The sequence below is a fragment of the Pongo pygmaeus genome, chromosome 14, assembly GCF_028885625.2.
Source record: "Pongo pygmaeus isolate AG05252 chromosome 14, NHGRI_mPonPyg2-v2.0_pri, whole genome shotgun sequence".
NCBI classification, from domain to species: Eukaryota; Metazoa; Chordata; class Mammalia; order Primates; family Hominidae; genus Pongo; species Pongo pygmaeus.
The window spans coordinates 44,865,108-44,883,803 of NC_072387.2; the positions used below are offsets into that span (position 1 = coordinate 44,865,108).

General features: G+C 37.2%; 1 protein-coding gene across 4 annotated transcripts in view; it reads right to left on the reverse strand.

The window, feature by feature from the left end:
- Nucleotides 1-18,696, reverse strand: part of SPART (spartin) — a 37,388-nt gene that overhangs the window by 10,898 nt on the left and 7,794 nt on the right. For 2 of the 4 annotated variants that reach the window (XM_054446426.2, XM_054446425.2), the window contains exons 2-6: nucleotides 15,938-16,009; nucleotides 14,672-15,483; nucleotides 11,024-11,221; nucleotides 9,002-9,157; nucleotides 6,207-6,330 (exon numbers count right to left, since the gene is read on the reverse strand). In XM_054446426.2, the coding sequence (XP_054302401.1) occupies nucleotides 6,207-6,330; nucleotides 9,002-9,157; nucleotides 11,024-11,221; nucleotides 14,672-15,481 (1,288 nt within the window). In that variant the 5' untranslated portion in view covers nucleotides 15,482-15,483; nucleotides 15,938-16,009. The remainder of the gene's footprint in view (nucleotides 1-6,206; nucleotides 6,331-9,001; nucleotides 9,158-11,023; nucleotides 11,222-14,671; nucleotides 15,484-15,937; nucleotides 16,010-18,696) is intronic. The other 2 variants (XM_054446424.2, XM_054446423.2) reach the window with 1 other exon arrangement.

The following is an 18,696-nucleotide window of genomic DNA, read 5'->3' on the forward strand; positions in this document are numbered from 1 at the left end:
AATTATGCTTTTAAACACTTTAATAAATAACATCAACCAGAAAAAAATAAAAGGAGTTTGACATTCAGATGCTAAATGTGCCATGTCATAAACTTTCAAGCTAACTTTATACCTACAGTTTTCTTCCTGAATACTTAGTGACACAGTTCTGCGTTACTCTATGCTGCCACTACCTAGTACCTAGGAGGCCTGAGATTTAGTGGCAGCTGATAATTTCTGAAGATGACCACAAACAGTATCTCTATATGTTACTTACCATAGTATATTACTGTTAGGTATTAATTTTTAGTTTTGGTGCCATTAAGATAGAATTTGGCTAAAGAACCTAGATATTCTTGCTCTTTTTGCCTTAGGCCAGGCACCACTTTTCCCCATGAAATCCTGAGGGAGAAAGACAGAAACATCACAAAATGGAAACCAAAGAAACTGCCTCTCAAACACCAAGGCAGAACTCTTACTTTCTTTAGGCTAAAAGCTTTAGTCAGGGGCTCCTGTTCCTTCCTGAATCCTAAACCCAAAATCTTGGATCTCAGCATCGTTTAGCTTGCTACACATACCTGAATGACAAAAACGTGAGAACACTCAAATGCATGAGAAGAGAAAATCTAAAAGAAGAGAGAGGCCCAGATAATTTAGCCATTTCTCATGACAGTGGGGCCCTAGCCCTTTGCTTTGCTTATGTTCTCGCAGCTTGAGTGACAGAAGTGCTCACCAGAGGAACAGAGGGATGGAAGGGCCTTCTCTAGTGAGGACAAAAGGTCCTCAGCCAGTGGAAATGTGGGGAAAGGAGTGGGAGAGGGATGGGAAAAGAAAAAATACGTAAGAACAGTGTCCCCTAAGATGGAAGAAGTATTACTCTACTCTGCAGAGACTTTCAATTTAAAATATTTCTTTTTTGGCTAACACTTAACAATGAGCTTTCAAAGCTGAACATATGAAATACTTAATTATGTTCTCTCAAGGTCTGTGGCATGGTTTTACATGATTACTCCAGCCCATGAATAAGCATCCAGCAATCATGTGAAAACCACAGCAATTTATTTTAAAATGTTAACAATGGAAAGTGACATGTAATAAATAATTAGAAATTTTATGTTTCTCTTCCTGTTTTAGTCAACATCTCTACCTCCAGCTCCAATCCTACCCCCACTGTCCTACCTGACAATCAACTTCTGGGGAAGTGCAGGATTCAAACCCAAGCAAACAGGCTTCCATAAACAACAAAAGGCTTGAAGATGTCCATTTAAAAAAATTATCTTTTTAGATTAACTTATAGGTTGAAAAGTTTTAAGAAGAAACCAGCTGAACATGAAGACTGAGAAATCATAAAATAAATGACAATGAAACAAAGGAGACTATAATCCTGTAATGAAACTATAAGAAATAATAGGGATGAAGTCAAATGATGACTGAGAAAAATAAATGAAAATGATAAAAAGTCACAGCACTAATAAAGAGAAATACTAGATGCAAATAATCACATATCACCATGGAAGTATATAGTATACATAAATATGTTAAAACTGTAAACACTGCAACAGAAGATAAGGAAATGCAATATTTCATTGGTAGCTATGTAGATACTTTAAATGACACGTACAATGCCAGATATAGACTGATTCTGTTCACGTTTGCATCCTATGCACTGAACTAATGCTGCCATATGGCAGACCATGAAAGTTTGCTGAATAAATGAGACATTGGCAGATGTTAAAATTACCTAACTTAAACCTAACTACTACAGCTTGTGGGACACTGTCCACTTTTACTGAACTAAAGAAAGCTACCATTTACAGTTGTTATTAAAAACAGAAGTCCCTGACCAGGTGCAGTGGCTCATGCCTGTAATCTCAGCACTTTGAAAGGCCAAGTTGGGCGGATCACCTGAGGTCAGGAGTTCGAGACCAGCCTGGCCAATACGGTGAAACCTTATCTTTACTAAAAATAAAAAAATTAGCTGGGTGTGGTGGTGTGCACCTGTAGTCCCAGCTACTCAGGAAGCTGAGGCAGGAGAGCTGCTTGAACCCTGGAGGCGGAGTTTGCAGTGAGCCAAGATAGCGCCACTGTACTCCAACTTGGGTAACAGAGCAAGACTCTGTCTCAAAACAAAACAAAACAAAACAAAACACAAAAACACAGAAGTCCCAAATCACAGCTTTCTCTCCTGGTAAAAAGCTAGCTGAACCCTAAGATTATATAGAACCCAACTTTTTTGGTAAGTTTTAATAATTTTTATCATGAGAAATATAAGTTTAAAACACTGATCACTGATCTTTTTATTTTCAGCTTTTGATATTCTTTATCTCTGGCTGAGAGGGGGAAAACTGGCAGAAAATTGGCTAGCACATGGCTACTACTGAATTTCCAATCATACAACATATATCTTATGTTTGATGTAGTCCTCTAAAAACCTGGAAATGATTTGTCTTAGCACTTAACCACCCTATACCCATCAAAGTATAAACTGAATATATGATTGCTCTTTGATGTTTTGTTCATTCTATATAATTTATGCTAGAATAAAGGTCTTTGTGGATCTGACAGCTGGAAGACTGTACTAGGCTAATGGAGTCCCAGAAAGAATCTACTGAAGAACAGGAGGACTTGTTTGTCTATTCTTTAACAGACTGAATTAACCAAAATGGAAAAGTTTTTGCCAGGGCCTAAAAGCACAAAATGGTAGCAAAAAATGCATAATCTTGGAGAAACCTTAGGGAGGCATCATAGTTCCCTCTGTTCTGCTCACTCTCAACACTAGGATGATATGTTGGAATAGGTAGGCAGAAAGTGATCATTCCCTCTCACTCCATGTCAACTGTTTGCCTAGCATTCCAGAGTCCATCTGTAAATTAAATTGGGAAAGATTAGGGAGTTGAGAGGGGACATTCAAATACCCTTGATGATCTTTTGCTATCTCACAACCACTAAAGTGTTTCAGAATGGTTGAAGGTAGATTGCTCCAAAGGTGGGCTCCATCAGTTTATTGTCAGTAACCCTCTACCTCCTCCCAAATTAGCTTACTAGGCTCTACTCCATTGATACTGCATAGCCGCTGCCTTCTTAAAGTGTTAAGTCTAGGTTTCTCAAGCCTATACAGGTAAACTTTCAGCATGGTTGTTTTACTTTTTTCACCTTTTACATTAGGAAAACCTCAGACTAGCTTTTAGTGATCTTTACTTATTCTTTGACAGTGGACAGGCACCAATTATGGGCTAAGATGAATGAGCTCAATTTATATCCCTGGTTACTCATTCTGTACATAGACTGAATTAGTCAGGTAACAATAGTCTCTTGATAGATCAGATAATTTTCCCTGGAGTAAATCTTTATTAATTTTCTGCCCCCCTTTGTTTTACTTGTACCATAAACATTTGACGAACTATTTGTTCTACCTATTAAAAAGCTCATAAAGAGACACATACTCTGATAGGCAGTTAAATGGTTTACAGTTACCAACTATGAAGACATTACTAGAACCCCAGCCCTGAAGGTACAGAATAAAAAGGAAAAGAGGTACTGGCATGAAGAAACTGAGGTCTTAAGTAATAAAGAAGGTCTCTGAGTGTTACCAGAACACAGTTTTTGCTTGTTTTAAAATTATGCACTGCTGAAAGTTCTTTTGAAATCTCCTAAGAGACCTCTTCCCAGGATTAACTGGCTGTACTGCTTCTGGTAGCACCATGGTGTGGTATCTATAGTACCTAGGAGGCCTGAGATTTGGTGGCAGCTGATGAAAAAATTTCTGAAGATGACCACGGTGTCTGCTATTCTGAATGTTAACCTTTCCACAAGATCTTGACATTCTTCCCAGAGGGAAGTGGGGTCTATGTCACATTCCTTGCATCTGGGCTGGCTTGTTGCTTGCTTTTAACCAAATGATGCTGGAAATTTCCAAGAGTATGTCAGAAATGGTAATGCAGCTTCTTTCTGTTTGCTGGATGATTCACATTTGAAGCCCCAAGTCACTATGTAGAAGCCAGACTACCCTAAGACCACCATGCTGGGTGGAAGTCCAGCCACAAAAGGCCACGTGTAGGCACTCTATTTGGCGGTCCTAGACTTTGACCTCTCCCAGCCTAGATGCCAGAGGTATCAGTAATGATTCCAGTCTTCAGCTTATTGTCAAGTCACTAGCTAGCCTTTGAGTCTTCCCAGATGAAGTCCTTAGACACCATGAAAGAGATATAAGCCACTCCTGCTGTGACCTTTCCAAACACCTGGCCCACTGAATTCCACAAACAAATGTTTGTTGTTTTATGCCTTTGGGTTTGGGCAGTTTGTTACATAGCAATAGTAAATGGAACAAACTTATAACAGTATTTTCACTCGTGTCCGTGTGAAGAGACCACCAAACAGGCTTTGTGTGAGCAACAAGGCTGTTTATTTCACCTGGGTGCAGGCGGGCTGAGTCCGAAAAGAGAATCAGGGAAGGGAGATAAGGGTGGGGCCGTTTTATAGGATTTGGGTAGATAAAGGAAAATTACAGTCAAAGGGGATTTGTTCTCTGGCGGGCAGGAGTGGGGGTCGCAAGGTGCTCAGTGATGAGCCACGATGAGCCAGGAAAAGGACTTTCACAAGGTAATGTCATCACTTAAGGCAAGGACCAGCCATTTTCACTTCTTTTGTGGGGGAATGTCATCAGTTAAGGCAGAGCAGGGCATTTTCACTTCTTTTGTGATTCTTCAGTTACTTCAGGCCATCTGGGCGTATACGTGCAAGTCACCGGGGATGCGATGACTTGGCTTGGGCTCAGAGGCCTGACAAGTATAAATTCCAAAAACTTGGGAAAATGACCTTTGAATTTAGTGTGTGGGGGTAACAGGCAAGTTTTCCGAATAATGGCCTCCTAATAATAATGCTTAGCAGCCTATAAAGTTGGGGGCTAGGGTAGTAAAAGTGAAAAGGTTTCTCATTGCAGTTTCTTTGTAAATCTCTTTCAAATCAATTTTAACTATCGCAATTACATTTTAAAATTTGGCTTTATCTTTTTTTCTTGTCTCAAGCATAGTTCTTTGGCACTAGGAAAAGTATTTTATTAGTTCCTAGCTAGCTAATTATTTTAGCTTGTTGGTTTTTTATGTTGAAGATTTCCTCTGCTTTAGACATCTTTTAAAATGGATTTTAGTGGACATGGAAATCTGAATTGACAGTTGTTTAAATGAGTCAAGACCCATTTAACGGGGTTATGAATTTGACATACTGAATGGTGACTGGCAATATTTTTTAAAAAACAAAATAAAAGGTATAAATCAGAGAGTTACTACAGCTAAAAAGCTATGTGAAATGTTAACCAATTAAAGTAGAAAGATGTGTCACTAATGATCGTTCTGGTTTCAGAATAATTGATCTGAAGCCCTTTATAACCATAATTAAACAGCAGAGACTACTTCTCAAAGAGCTTGGCTATAACCCTCAGATGTTCTCATGTCTGCATTGCTGTACAGTTATACAGTGCTGCTTTGCTTCCAAAGATGAATGAACATGTTCTCATTTTTTGGGTGGGTATCTGAGTCCATTTGTGCTGCTATAACAAAGTATCATAAACTAGTAGCTTATTAACAACAAAAATTTATTTCTCACAATTCTGGAGGCTGGGAAGTACAAGACTAAGGTGCTGGTAGATTTGGTCTCTGGTGAGGGGCCCACTTCCTGGTTCATAGAACGACACCTTCTTACTGCCTCCTCACATAGTGAAAGGGACAAGGCGGCTCTTTGGGATCTCTTTTATAAGGGACTAATCCCATTGATGAGGGCTCCTCCCTCATGACCTAATCACCTCCCAAAGGCCCCACCTCCTAAAACCATCACCTCAGGGGTTAGGATTTCAATATATGAATTTTGAAGGGACACATTCAGACCACAGCTGAGAGATAGGGGTAGGGGGAGGTTAAGAGGGAGCTTCAAAGGGGAAATGAATGTAACTAATTTTAGATTCAGAACTATTAAGGGTTTGAAGATTCCTGAAGCTTTTCACTATCCATTTTCCCAATAGTAAAACAGAATAATAGGCCAGGAAGAATTTATACTTATATGACAATATCTGATGTTTCAAAAGACTAGTTCCTTCTACATTTATTTCTAAATTGATCATTTAAAACCAAAATACAAAATATTATCTTTCTCAGTATTCCCTAATAAACAATATCTTTATTTGGTTCCAAACGCTTAATGTCATACAGGGAAAAAAATTAACACTACTGTAATACCTGACAAAATGTTGTGAGCCACTTTTTCACTCCATTCAGGTAATTCTTTTGGCTTTTCTTCTGGAACTGGCTCACATGGTACAATGTGACTCAGGTTAACTTCTTCACTTGAAGTATCTTTAGTCTAAACAGTAAAAATGTTTCAAAATGTGAAGAGTTAGTACTAAGAGGGGGAAAACTGTAAGCATTATATAACAAATATGAAGCCAACAAATACTAGATATAATTAATGAAAAATATCTCCAGCCAACCTAGTTACCAGTATGGTCTTATAAAGTACAATACCAGAACTGCCATGAAGTTGAAAACTGTTCTGGTCCATATAAGTCTTGACTGGTAAGATTTAAATACCAATATAAGTCCAATATGGCATTTATCAAATCATTTAAATTGACTTCTTTTCTGGACTAGACTGATTTCCTTCAAACAGATATCATCCCTAGATATTAGTGTGCACATGGTACTCAGTAAGATTAAAAGATTTTTGTTAAATGACTCAATCAGTAAGCAAAGATGAATTCATAAACTGATTTTGACAGAGATCAAACAAATGTCTAATTTGAAACAAGAAGGAATATATAAACACAGCATAATCTGCTATTCCATTTAAGAGGAAACGGAGAACATATATCTGTACTTTGCTAACTGAACAGCTGTGATAAGAGCCTGGGCCAACAACCAAACTCTTAAAGCTAAATGAACTCATTCTAAGAAATAAGACGCAGGCTAACTCAGACCTCACAGTATTAATATAATAAAATAACTTGAAAATCAAAGTGGCCAGTAATACAAAGAATGTCACATAAAATATAAAAACAACATTAAACAAAACAACTTCTACATGGGATAAAAGTCACCCATAAGTAAAATCTAAAGCTTTTCACTGCATATACTTTTTAATATCATTTGATTTTTTTAGAACAAGACATTACATTTTAAAACATGAAGTTCTAAATGATATGGAAGAATTTCCAAATATACTGTTAAGTAAAAAAGCAAGGAGAAAAACATTATGTTTTACATGCCACCATTTATGTTAAATATTATATATGTCTGTGTGTGTGTGTGTGTATTTAACTATGCATCAAATATATCTAGAAGGACAAGAGAAGTTAATAATTATGTGTCTGAGGCCAGGCATGCTGGCTCATGCCTGTAATCCCAGCACTTTGGGAGGTCGAGGTGGGTGGATCACCTGAGGTCAGGAGTTCGAGACTAGCCTGGCCAACATGGTGAAACTGAAACCCTGTCTCTACTAAAAATACAAAAATTAGCTGGGCATGGTGGTGGGGCACCTGTAATCCCAGCTGCTCGGGAGGTTGAGACACGAGAATTGCTTGAACCCGGGAGGCGGAGGATGCAGTGAGCTGAGATCGCACCACTGCACTCCAGCCTGGGCGACACAGTGAGACTCCATCTGCAGGGGTGAGAAGATGGGGGAAGATTATGTGTCTGCACAGGGGAGGTAGGTGGTTGGTGGACAGGAATAGAGCCCAGACTTATTTTTTACCATATACTCTTTTGTACCCTTTAACTTTGGTTTCTTGTGATTAATTTTAAAACAACGTTTTTAAGTAAAATATATATCTTGGAACCATTTTGGACTCACAATATCCTCATATAGCTGGTCTAAGATGTTCAACATAACCACAGTGACACTTTGCAAATAAATGTAGAATATTCACGTGATATTCATCAATTCCAAAGATAATTATTGAGCATTTACCATGTGGAATACAGCAATGAACAATACTAAACTGCCTATGATACTCAAGACAATGCTGTTTTATTCATATACTTGCTTATATTACCACTTCTGCCTAGAATCCCCTTAAATTTGCTATTCATATGGCCAACTCTTCTTTATCCTTCAAGATTCATTTTAGTCATAATGTCCTGTAGGAGGGGGCTCCTCACTGCTTCCCATACCACTCATCCACTCACACTTATCTGTTAGGCTAGGCTGCATCTTCTATCTAACAGCCACATTGGATAGAAATGATCTCTTTGCTAATCTGTCCTTTCCATTAGACAGTAAATTCATTGAGACAAGAAATTTAAACTTTTTCCCTATGTATGCCTAACATTCTAGCACTCAATAAATATTTCCTGAACTCTAATCCAAATTTACCAGGAAGAATATATTACATACTCAGAGCCTATGAAATGAAAGAAGAAACCACTCTGTATATTTTTTAAAATCAAATCTCTGTCCTGTTGCCCATCCATAAAAAAACAGGAAACTGAACAAAAATGGCAGAGTGTAAGAAAAAAAGAGACAGTAGCATATCTAGCCCCCAAGTTCTTGGTGAATATAGGAAGGCAGAGAATAACACAAAACAAATAAGAAAGTATGTGCATAATTAATGCAAATATAAAAATATTTTGGCCAGGTGTGGTGGCTCATGTCTGTAATGCTGGCTACTCGTAGAGGGTAAGGTGGGAGGATCACATGAGCCCGGGAGGTCAAGGCTGCAGTGAGCCATGTTTGCACCACTGCACTCCAGCCTGGGTGACAAGGCAGGATCCTGTCTCAAAAAAAATAAAATCTCTCAAACAGTTGGGAAAAAAATCTATCCCCCAAACACAGAGTATCTTTTAAAATAGTTTAAGTAACACACACTTTAAAAGGGAAATACTACAACTGATTCTAATTGTTTTTGCCAGTGATCACTTTGTTGAGTATGCACAAGTTGCTTTGCTTTAGTATACGGGAATATGATCATATAAATATACGAAACTGGAGAAAGGTACCATTAGAAGATAACACACACACTCATTACTCTTTTATTTACCCTTTTTCCACGTTTTCCTTTATGACGTACATCCTTATTGCCTTGGTCCAACTGTTTCACATCAGTGCCAGAGGCTTCTTTTAGTTGGTCAGAGGAGGGTCTAGTTCTTCCAGGGATTTGGAATTCATTTTCTTCTTCTGCTCTGTTCCAGTTGGCCTAGAGAATAAAGGTTTAAGCTTAGCTCTAATCAGAATTTTTCTTAGATGACTTTCTGCCAGCTATATTACACCATGATCAAATGACATACTTGTTTGAATGTCAGTTTGGCAGTCTATAAGTAACAACTACTTTTGCTTTTTTCTCTACGCTTCTCTTTTGTCTCATCACCAAACCCCAAACCTCTGAGTTCTTTGGTTCATAGCATATGCCTAAGTAAGTTTCAAAAGACAAAGTATAAAAGACAACTTATAGCAGTTGTTGGTATAAGTTATCTTTGAATCAGATGCAGCTACATTTAAATTTAATTAATGAATAAATTTTAGGTAACATATACAAGAGAAAATGAATTTAAAGGCAATTAACAAAACTCATGTCCACTTCATTATGCATTATTGGGAGGTTTATTTTTTAATTTTCTGCACAATATACACTTTGCTGAATGAATGCTTAAGAGTAAAAACCAGTCAAAATTATAGCTAGTAACTAGCTTATGTTTACGGTTGAAGTTCTGGGACAGTAAAGCAAGCTAAAAATAACATACAAATACCAAAAAATAAAATAGAAGAGAGAAAATAAACATACAACCTAAAAGTCTGCTTAGTTTCTTTCCTAAAGCCCAGTAATACAGGTCCAGTTAACGTAGGGGTGAAGGGAGAAATAGTTCCACATTAGGTCTGTGAATACTTAAGAGCATCATTTCACTCAGTTAGTAAACAGTGAAGTGAAGATGAACTCCTTCATTTGACCATATTCCTGCCTTTGTGAATTCCTCCTCACAAGTACAATGAGGCTACACACTTCTGTATGCTGATCATGTATTTTGTTAAATAATTGCTGCTATGCTGAAGTATTGGTTTGTTGACCACCAGGTAGGTCATTCTCAGGTGAATGGGGCTGATTTTATATTTTTATACACACACACACACATCCCCCACACCTTTGTGGTCTCCTGTTCTCATACTTTGCCCATCCCACCACTTAACACAGTAACTGGTTAAATAATGAATTCCAAGTAACTGCTGATTGAAGGAGAGAATAAAAGATTATACTATTATAATGCCCACCTCATTCAACCCCTGATGACTGTCAATATTCGTAATCAAAAATACTTTTTCCCTCTTGCTACAACAATATATAAAGAAAGTCTCTCCATAATACTCTATTCAAGTTCCCTGTTAAACAGAAATACTCTATTTCTAAGGTACGCATGTGGGCAGAGGAAACATGCCAAATAAGGAAAGTTCCAAGATGATCATATTTTAAATCGTATTTTCTTTTGACTTTTTTATTTGGCCTTCATTTACCACAAGAATAAAGATAATTATCTCAACCAAAGCCTGTTTCTTCCTCAGAATGCCAACCATACCCCTTAAAATGTCCAACATAACCTATCTACTGAAGCTAAAATTATCTTCATGTCACCATTTAGACCCATTAGTACACTTTTCCAGCTGAGCAGTAAAACAGTGGTGAAAACAATAGCTAACATTCACAGAGCATTACTACTCGCTCTGATATAAGTGCTTAATGTATTAATTTTTACCACAGCCCAATGAGGTGGACACTGTTATTATCCCCATTTTATAAGTAAATTAAAGTATAGAGAAGATCAGTAACAGCTGAGCTAAACGGCCATTAAGTGGAAGAGTTTGAATTCATATACAGGCAATTTGACTCTAGAGCTCACAATCTTAACCACTATTACGGCAAATTCCAAGCATGTAGCTGTGAACACACAAACAAATGATAAACTGTCAGTCTCCTAACCTTGATCACAGTAGAGGTTATTACAATTTCTCTAAAAGCTTAAGTGCTTATTTTAAAGTAGATTTTTTTCACCCTAAAGATGATCACACAAGTTACCTGGAGCCTAAGGTCAGACATTTGCCTTAATAGATCCTCAAAGAGCTCTCTATCATCCTCTGGTAACTCAGAGGACAGGACGACCCCCACAAAGCATCCTGCTGCTTGTAGCATTGTATCAGGAAACATGTAGGCTCCTGCAGTACATTTCAGAACTGGAGATCTATCAGGAACTAGAGGATACAACCAGTCACAAACCTGAAAGGATTCATTAGAAGAAAAAAATATATACATATAAATGAATGAAACTAGATTTTCACTTACGTTTTAATAAAATTGTTATACTAGAATATAAACACTTCAAAGTTGGAAACATATTTTAAAAGGCTTTATAGAACCATCAACATCAACAAATCCCCAAGAAAATTAATCATTTGCTAGTCTGATCCTCCTGCAATAAGGACTGTGCTAAATATGCCATGGCTCCACTAATTATACAGTCTTAAAGCTGATGGCCTTAACTAGCCTAGTGTTAATCAATAATGACTCTAACTTTAAATAAATAATAATCAATAATAAAAAATAATAAATAAATAAATAATAAATTAAGGTTTTCTTCATTATTGAAATTAGATATTCCTTTTGTGGTAAATAAACTATTTTCAGGTATTATTTACTTGAAATATTTACTGAAATAATAGTATTTACTGATTTAATCCTCCTAACAATCCTATGAAATCAGTTACTATTATTGTCATTTTATGTACAAGAAAACTGAGGCACAGAGAGGTCAATTAAGTCGCTCAGAACCAACAACTAAAAAGTGGAGCCTGGATTTTAACACATGTAGTCTGGACCAGAGAAGCTGAACAATTCTTTTAATTAGAAATCCAGCACTCACAGGCCAGGCACAGTGGCTCACACCTATAATCCCAACACTCTGGGAGGCCAATGGGGGGCGGGGGAATCATTTGAGGTCAGGAGTTCAAGACCTGCCTGGCCAACATGGTGAAACCCCCGTCTCTACTAAAACTACAAAAATTAGCTGGGTGTGGTAGTGCATGCCTATAATCCTAGCTCCAGCTCCCTAGGAGGCTGAGGCAGGGGAATCACCTGAACCCAGGAGGTGGAAGTTGCAGTGAGCCAAGATTGTGCCACTGCACTCCAGCTTGGGCAACACAGCAAGACTCTGTCTCAAAGAAAAAATAAATAAATAAATAAGAAACTCAGCACTCACTCACAACGTGGAATAATTTTTTGTACTAAACCCAAGAGAATCTGACATAACAGAATACATTAAGTTAATGTTTATGGATTATCTATCTATTGTGAAATTAAAAGCAAAATAACAAAAGCAACTCCTGCAATGTCATCTGGGGAGGTCAGCTTGCCAGTACATACACAGACTTAAGCTCACATCCTGGCTGCCTAATTTATTTCTAATGCAATACATTCTTTGAGAAACCAAAATATAACTGTGCTCAACATCAAAACAGTCTTACCCACAAACTTTTAACATTTGAGTAGTTATATATTTTAATATGTATGAGAAAAATACATATTTCCCTTAATTTCAGTTATTATTAAGATAAAACTGATAAGTGGGACAATTTAGTAAAAATATAAAGCAAGTAATAGCAGCGGTATGGAGTTGACAAAAAAATTGTAAAAGTTATTCTAAAATAAAATTTAGGAAAGGTTTTTCTTTTTCTTTTTTTTTTTTTAACTATTCCATGGTTTCTTTCAGATTATCTATATCCCGGTCACCTTAATTGAACTGGAATATCACCAAATTGTCTTTAAAAAAACCAACACTTTATAGACATTTCCTAGGGCAGGATATTACAGATAAGTGAGTCATCCACCATAGGCTGATTTTTTCCCAGTTTCATTTTCAGAGGGCAATCTCATGTCCAATTTCTGTAATTATAGATTTAACAGGTTTAAAAAGTATTTGGTATTAAAACTAAAACCAAAAGAAAAACCTTTTTTTGAAGTTCTAGAATTCTATCTACCTAAAACCAAAAAATCTTAATTTCCTATTTAGACCAATAGTGATTTTAACAGTGATTTTTAGCATAGGAAGTATCTAACTTCTAGTATTTAGTTGGTTTATTATTGTATTTTTTTTTTTTTTTTTGGATAAAAACATTCAGTAAACACATACGTTAACTCCTTTTAAGGACATTCTGCTACAAATACCTGAATACAAGCAAATGAGAACCTGTTAAAGAGACTCAAATTAAATTTTGGGTGCAATTTTACTTTTCTTTTAGGACAAAAAATACACGAGAAAGATTAAAAACAAAATTAAAAGCACTAAGGACAAATTTGTATTAAAGTACAAGTCATTTCAATGGATGAGTGAATGTACATGGTACAGTATTTCTGCCATTCACTACCCCATCTCCAGTTGCTAAGGATCCAAAGATTTTTTATCCATCATTACAGTGCAACACTATTAGTAGAAATTGTTATAGCTTTTATCACCCTCCACTACAAAGCCCAATCAATAAGCCTGCTCTTTGTAACCTTAAGGCTCCTTCCCTAAAATAATCTACAGGATTCACAATATTCTTCCTGTCCAGTATCAAATATTTCCTTTCAATAATGCCCTCAAGTATCTCCCTCACACATCCCTAGTAAGCCTCGAATTGTCTTTAAACAACTTTCAAGTTGACTCCATATAAAAACTACATAAGAATCAACAGGAGAGTATACCAAAAGAGAAAATGAATAGAGATACGCTGTGCTATTACTAAACCACATTACTTGGACTGTGGACAAAACATCTGTTTTGCTTAGTGATCTTTCTTCAATGCAAACTCCTTTGTTATATTCAACATATACTGAGTCCTCATTTCAAGAACTCATCTTCCTATACCTACATCCAATCTTTTAAAAGGAGACTGTCACTGGACCACTCTCTTCAGAATACCTCACTAAATCCACAGCAATGCCCTGACATCAATCTTTATGTAGCACTCTTTACTCTTGGACCAAGTGCATTCTGGTAAATTTCTCTGCTTGGACTGTTGGAATTACATCTTAAATTATCACCACAGTCTCTACTTCTAAACCAGGGTCTCTCAACCTTGGCATAGTTGAGATTTTGGGCAGGATAATTTTTTTTTTGTTTATGAGGGCTGTCCTGTGAAAATGTGTGGCAGCATCCCTGGCCTCTATCCACTATGCCAGTAGCAATCAACCTCCAGTATGACAACCAAAAATGCCTCCAGACATTGTCAAATGTTCTCCGGGGAGGCAAAACTACCCTGGGTTGAGAACAACTGTTCTGGACCATGGGCTGGGTCTCGCCCAGTTCACACCCTCAGCTGAGTCTTCACAACATTTGTGAATATTTACAGCTATACATCCACAGGAATTACATAAATCCCCTTTGAAATTAAACTTATTAGGTTTCTTCTTCAGATAAAGAATTAAAAATGTAAGGATGACCACTCTTCTCAAGTTTTATCATCACAAACTTAATACCAAAATAAAACTATTAATATATCTTTTTTAAAAAAAGAAAAAGACAAACACAAACAGATGTTCAAGGCTCATAATTTCATGGAGTATATTTAAAAACAAAGTAGAATTTATCGTTATCTTTTTGCACTTATACTGGACACATAAACATTCACAAATAAAAATGATGTAGTCTACACATATTTCAAATTATGCTTTCATTTTTCTTTGGCTTACCTGAAGAAAGCCGGGAGGACGGTTTAGAACCGTATCAAGAGAATTATCCAAAAACCTCACAATTCGAAGGTACCCAGGATACGAAGGTGCACTAACCTCCCCTGCAGGATTTACAAAAAAAATCTGTACTCCATTTGGTATCAAAATCAATTCATCTGCATCCAGCCCTAAGGTTTCAAGAGGCGGTGGCTGAGAATGATTCCTATAAAACTCCTCTCCAACTGACGAAAACTCCCCAGAATCTGTTCCATAGGATACAGTGTAGTGACCTTCAGCAGCTTGAGGAGTATAAGCAGGAGGAGCTTCTGCTGGACAACTTTGTGATGGTAAAGAGAGAGAAGCAGGTGCAGCAACTGCCCCTGCACTTGGAGTTGAGGTGTTTCCATTTACTTCAGCATGCTGAGGAGCTGAACTAAAAGACTGAGGCTCTGGTAATTTTTCACACATGTCTTTAGGTGGAAATTCTGGATATAACTTGGGCACCTCCTGAAGATCATTCTGCAGAGAAGTGGCAAGACCCTTCTCTAGAATTTCCAGCCTGGTGCGTACATTCTGTAGAGTTTCTTTCATTTTCTGTTGCATCTGTCTAGCAGATTCCCACCCAGGACCTGTGTGTTCAGACTCTTTTGATGAAATGCTGATCCCTCTGAGCAGGTGTCCTATTCCTTGCTTATAGTAGTTCTTTGCTTCTTCCTTCTGACCTAATTCATCTGTATTCAGACCTTTGTTAACAAAGAAAAAGGCCTTCTTATATGCTTCTCTGATGATCTTAATTTCTGCAGGTTCTTCATTTTGTGGCTCTTGCTCCATTTCTGCAAAATTGGAAACATATTTAATTATCTTGCTTAGCTATTGTTTACTTATTATTCATATCTCCTACCTGAATATATTTTAAGAGGACAAGTGCCTCGCTTATCTCTGTTTTGTTCACTATTATACTATCCTTTAAGCCTACTATTAGGTCTGTCATAAAGAAAGCACTTAATATGTATTTGATGAATGGATAAATAAATGAAAACTCTTGGTCCAAAATACCTTAATTTAAAAACATAAGAGAATAAATCAGAATACATCTATTAAATCATTTTCTTGTTCTGGTTTCTTATAATAGCTTCCTATCATACATCCCTATGGTTGAAACAAGAGTCTCATTCTAAAATTCATTATGATATAAATCCAGATTATATCCAGCCAATAAAAAATGAATTGAATCATACACTGGAGAAAACAGAAATGAGAAAAAAAATGTGAATGAAACTTTGTTACCTGATTTCCACTTAAAGGTGGCAGGTTACCCCACACAGCCCTGTTGCTTCCCCAAATCCCACTAAGATGACTCTGGAAAGATTACGAAAAAGGAACAACCATTTTTCTTAGTGAGAAAAATACATGAATAGGCACTTCACAGAACAAAATCTTCAAAAAGCATCTGAAAAGGTGTTCGACATACTATTCCCTCAGAAAAGTGAAACTAAAATCGAGTGATACCAACTAGACACTTAACAGCTGGCTAAAATTTAAAAGACTGATTAGTGCTAAGTGAAGACAAGTGGAACTCTTCTACCTTGCTGGTGAAAGCTGAAAAATGATACAACATTTCGGAAAATTGGCAGTTTCTACTAAAGCTAAACATTCACCCACTCAATGACCCAACAATTCCACTTGCAGGTATATAACCAAGAGAAATGGATGCATGTGCATGCCAAAAACATGTATGACTATATTCACAGCAACTATATTCACAAAAAGCAAATCCTTAAATCAACCCAAATGCTCACTCATTCATACAATGCAATACACAAAAAAATTTTTTAAACCTGATTGCCTGCAACATCAATGAATCTCACCAATTCTTTGAGCAAAAGCCAAATACAAAAGACTTCATATTGAGACCACATACTATGATTCTATATGAATGAATTAAAGAATGGGAAAAACTGGTCTATGATATGACATAAATCAAAATAGTGCTTATAGGTAGAGGCTATAGACTTCACAGGTACAGGAGGGAATCTCATGGCCTTTGGAAATGTTCTCTGTTGATCTGAGTGATGACTACAAGGGTGTACAGTGGTCCCCCCTTATTTATAGTTTCATTTTCTGTGGTTTCAGTTACCTGCAGTCGACCATGATCTGAAAATATTAATATTAAATGGAAAATTACAGAGATAAATAATTCATAAATTTTAAATTGCACATTCTCAGTATCATGATTAAATCTCCTGTTGTCTCTCTCTGTGCCCCCTGGGGCATGAATCATCCTTTTGTCCAGGGCATCCATGCTGTCTATGGTCTCCTCCCATGATCACTTAGTAGCTGATATGGTTTGGCGATGTCCCCAACCAGATCTCACCTTGAATTGTAATACCCATAATCCCCAGGTGTCAAGAGAGGGACCCAGTGGGAGATGACTGGATCATGGGGGCAGTTTGCCCCATGCTGTTCTCCTGATAGTGAGTTCTCACAACATCTGATGGTTTTATAAGGCAGTTTTTCCAGCTTTTGCTAGCTCTCTCTTTCCTGCTGTCATGTGAAGCTTCTTCTTTGCTTCCCCTTCGCCTTCTGCCATGACTGTAAGTTTCCTGAGGCCTCCCCAGCCACGCAGAACTGTGAGTCAATTAAACCTCTTTTCTTTATAAAGTACCCAGTCTTGGGCAGTTCTTTACAGCAGTGTGAAAACGGACTAATACAGTAGCCATCTTGGTTATCAGATCAACTGTTCCAATATTGTGGTGGTTGGATTCAAGTAATTCTTTTTACTTAATAATGGCCCCAAAGTGCAACAGTAGTGATGCTGGCAATTTGGATATACTGAAGAGAAGCTGTGAAGTGCTTCCTTCAAGTGAAAAGGTTAAAGTTTTCAACTTAACAAGAAAAAAAATCATACGCTGAGGTTGCTAAGATCTACCATTAATAACATATTTTCTATTCCTGAAATTGTGAAGAAGGAAAAAGAAATTAGTGCTAGTTTTGCTGTTGTCTCTCAAACCGCAAAACTTATGGTCAAAGCATGTGATAAGTGTTTAGTTAAGATGGAAAAGGCTGAGATATGAACAGAAACATGTTCCAATTGAAAGCAATTAGGTGCCACACTATTCATGGTTTCAGGCATCCACTAGGGGTCTTGCAACTTATCTCCCTTGGATAAGGGGTTGGGGGGGACTACTGTATATATACATAAAAATCACTAAACCATACGTTTAAGATCAGGGTACTATATGCATTTTATGTGATTCCTCAATAAAACAGATAAATAATAAAGCCATAACTCACAAGGACAAATAGGGAGGATGAAGAGCCAACAGTACTTGGTGCCAAAAAAGGAGGCAGACAAGTGAAAACTCCCAAAACACACTTGAGAAAACAGATGCTTTAAACTGTCAGTGGGAAAATCAGAGATGCAGCTGCATTTACATCACATCAAGAACCTCCAAAGGCATAAGAATTGATGGAATTCCATCTTCCCATGGAAAGGAAGTAGACGTAGAGCTGAAAAAACAGGACTGGCTGAAAGCCTATTTACAAATTAGCACCCTCAGATCTTTCCTACACCAAGCACTCAGGACACTGTTTCTCTACAGCCCTGAAAGACTGAGTGCTTTGATCTAGAAGAGTGTAAAATAAAGTGTGGATAAGAAACTATCGGCATGATTAAGGGTAAAAACCAAAAGCAGGGGAATTAAATGAAATGTTACACATTGATTATTGAGACCCACAGCCTTCTTCCCCACAACTTGGTAATTAGAGTTTCAGCTGCCAGTTACCCCTCAAGAAATGAGATTGGAAGTTATCTTCTTGAGGAATCTGATCACCACCAAGAAGAAACACACAAAGAATAGTGACAGGGAGAGCTCCCTAAGGAAAACTGTCCAAGCAATTCATCGTTCAGAAGCCATAGTTGATAGGTTCTACCCATAGAATCTCAGATCAGCTTTCTAGTGCTTCATTCACTCACACGCACACACTCACACACAGACACACAGACCAGGATCACAAAACCTGAGGCAAACATCCAGTATAAAAGA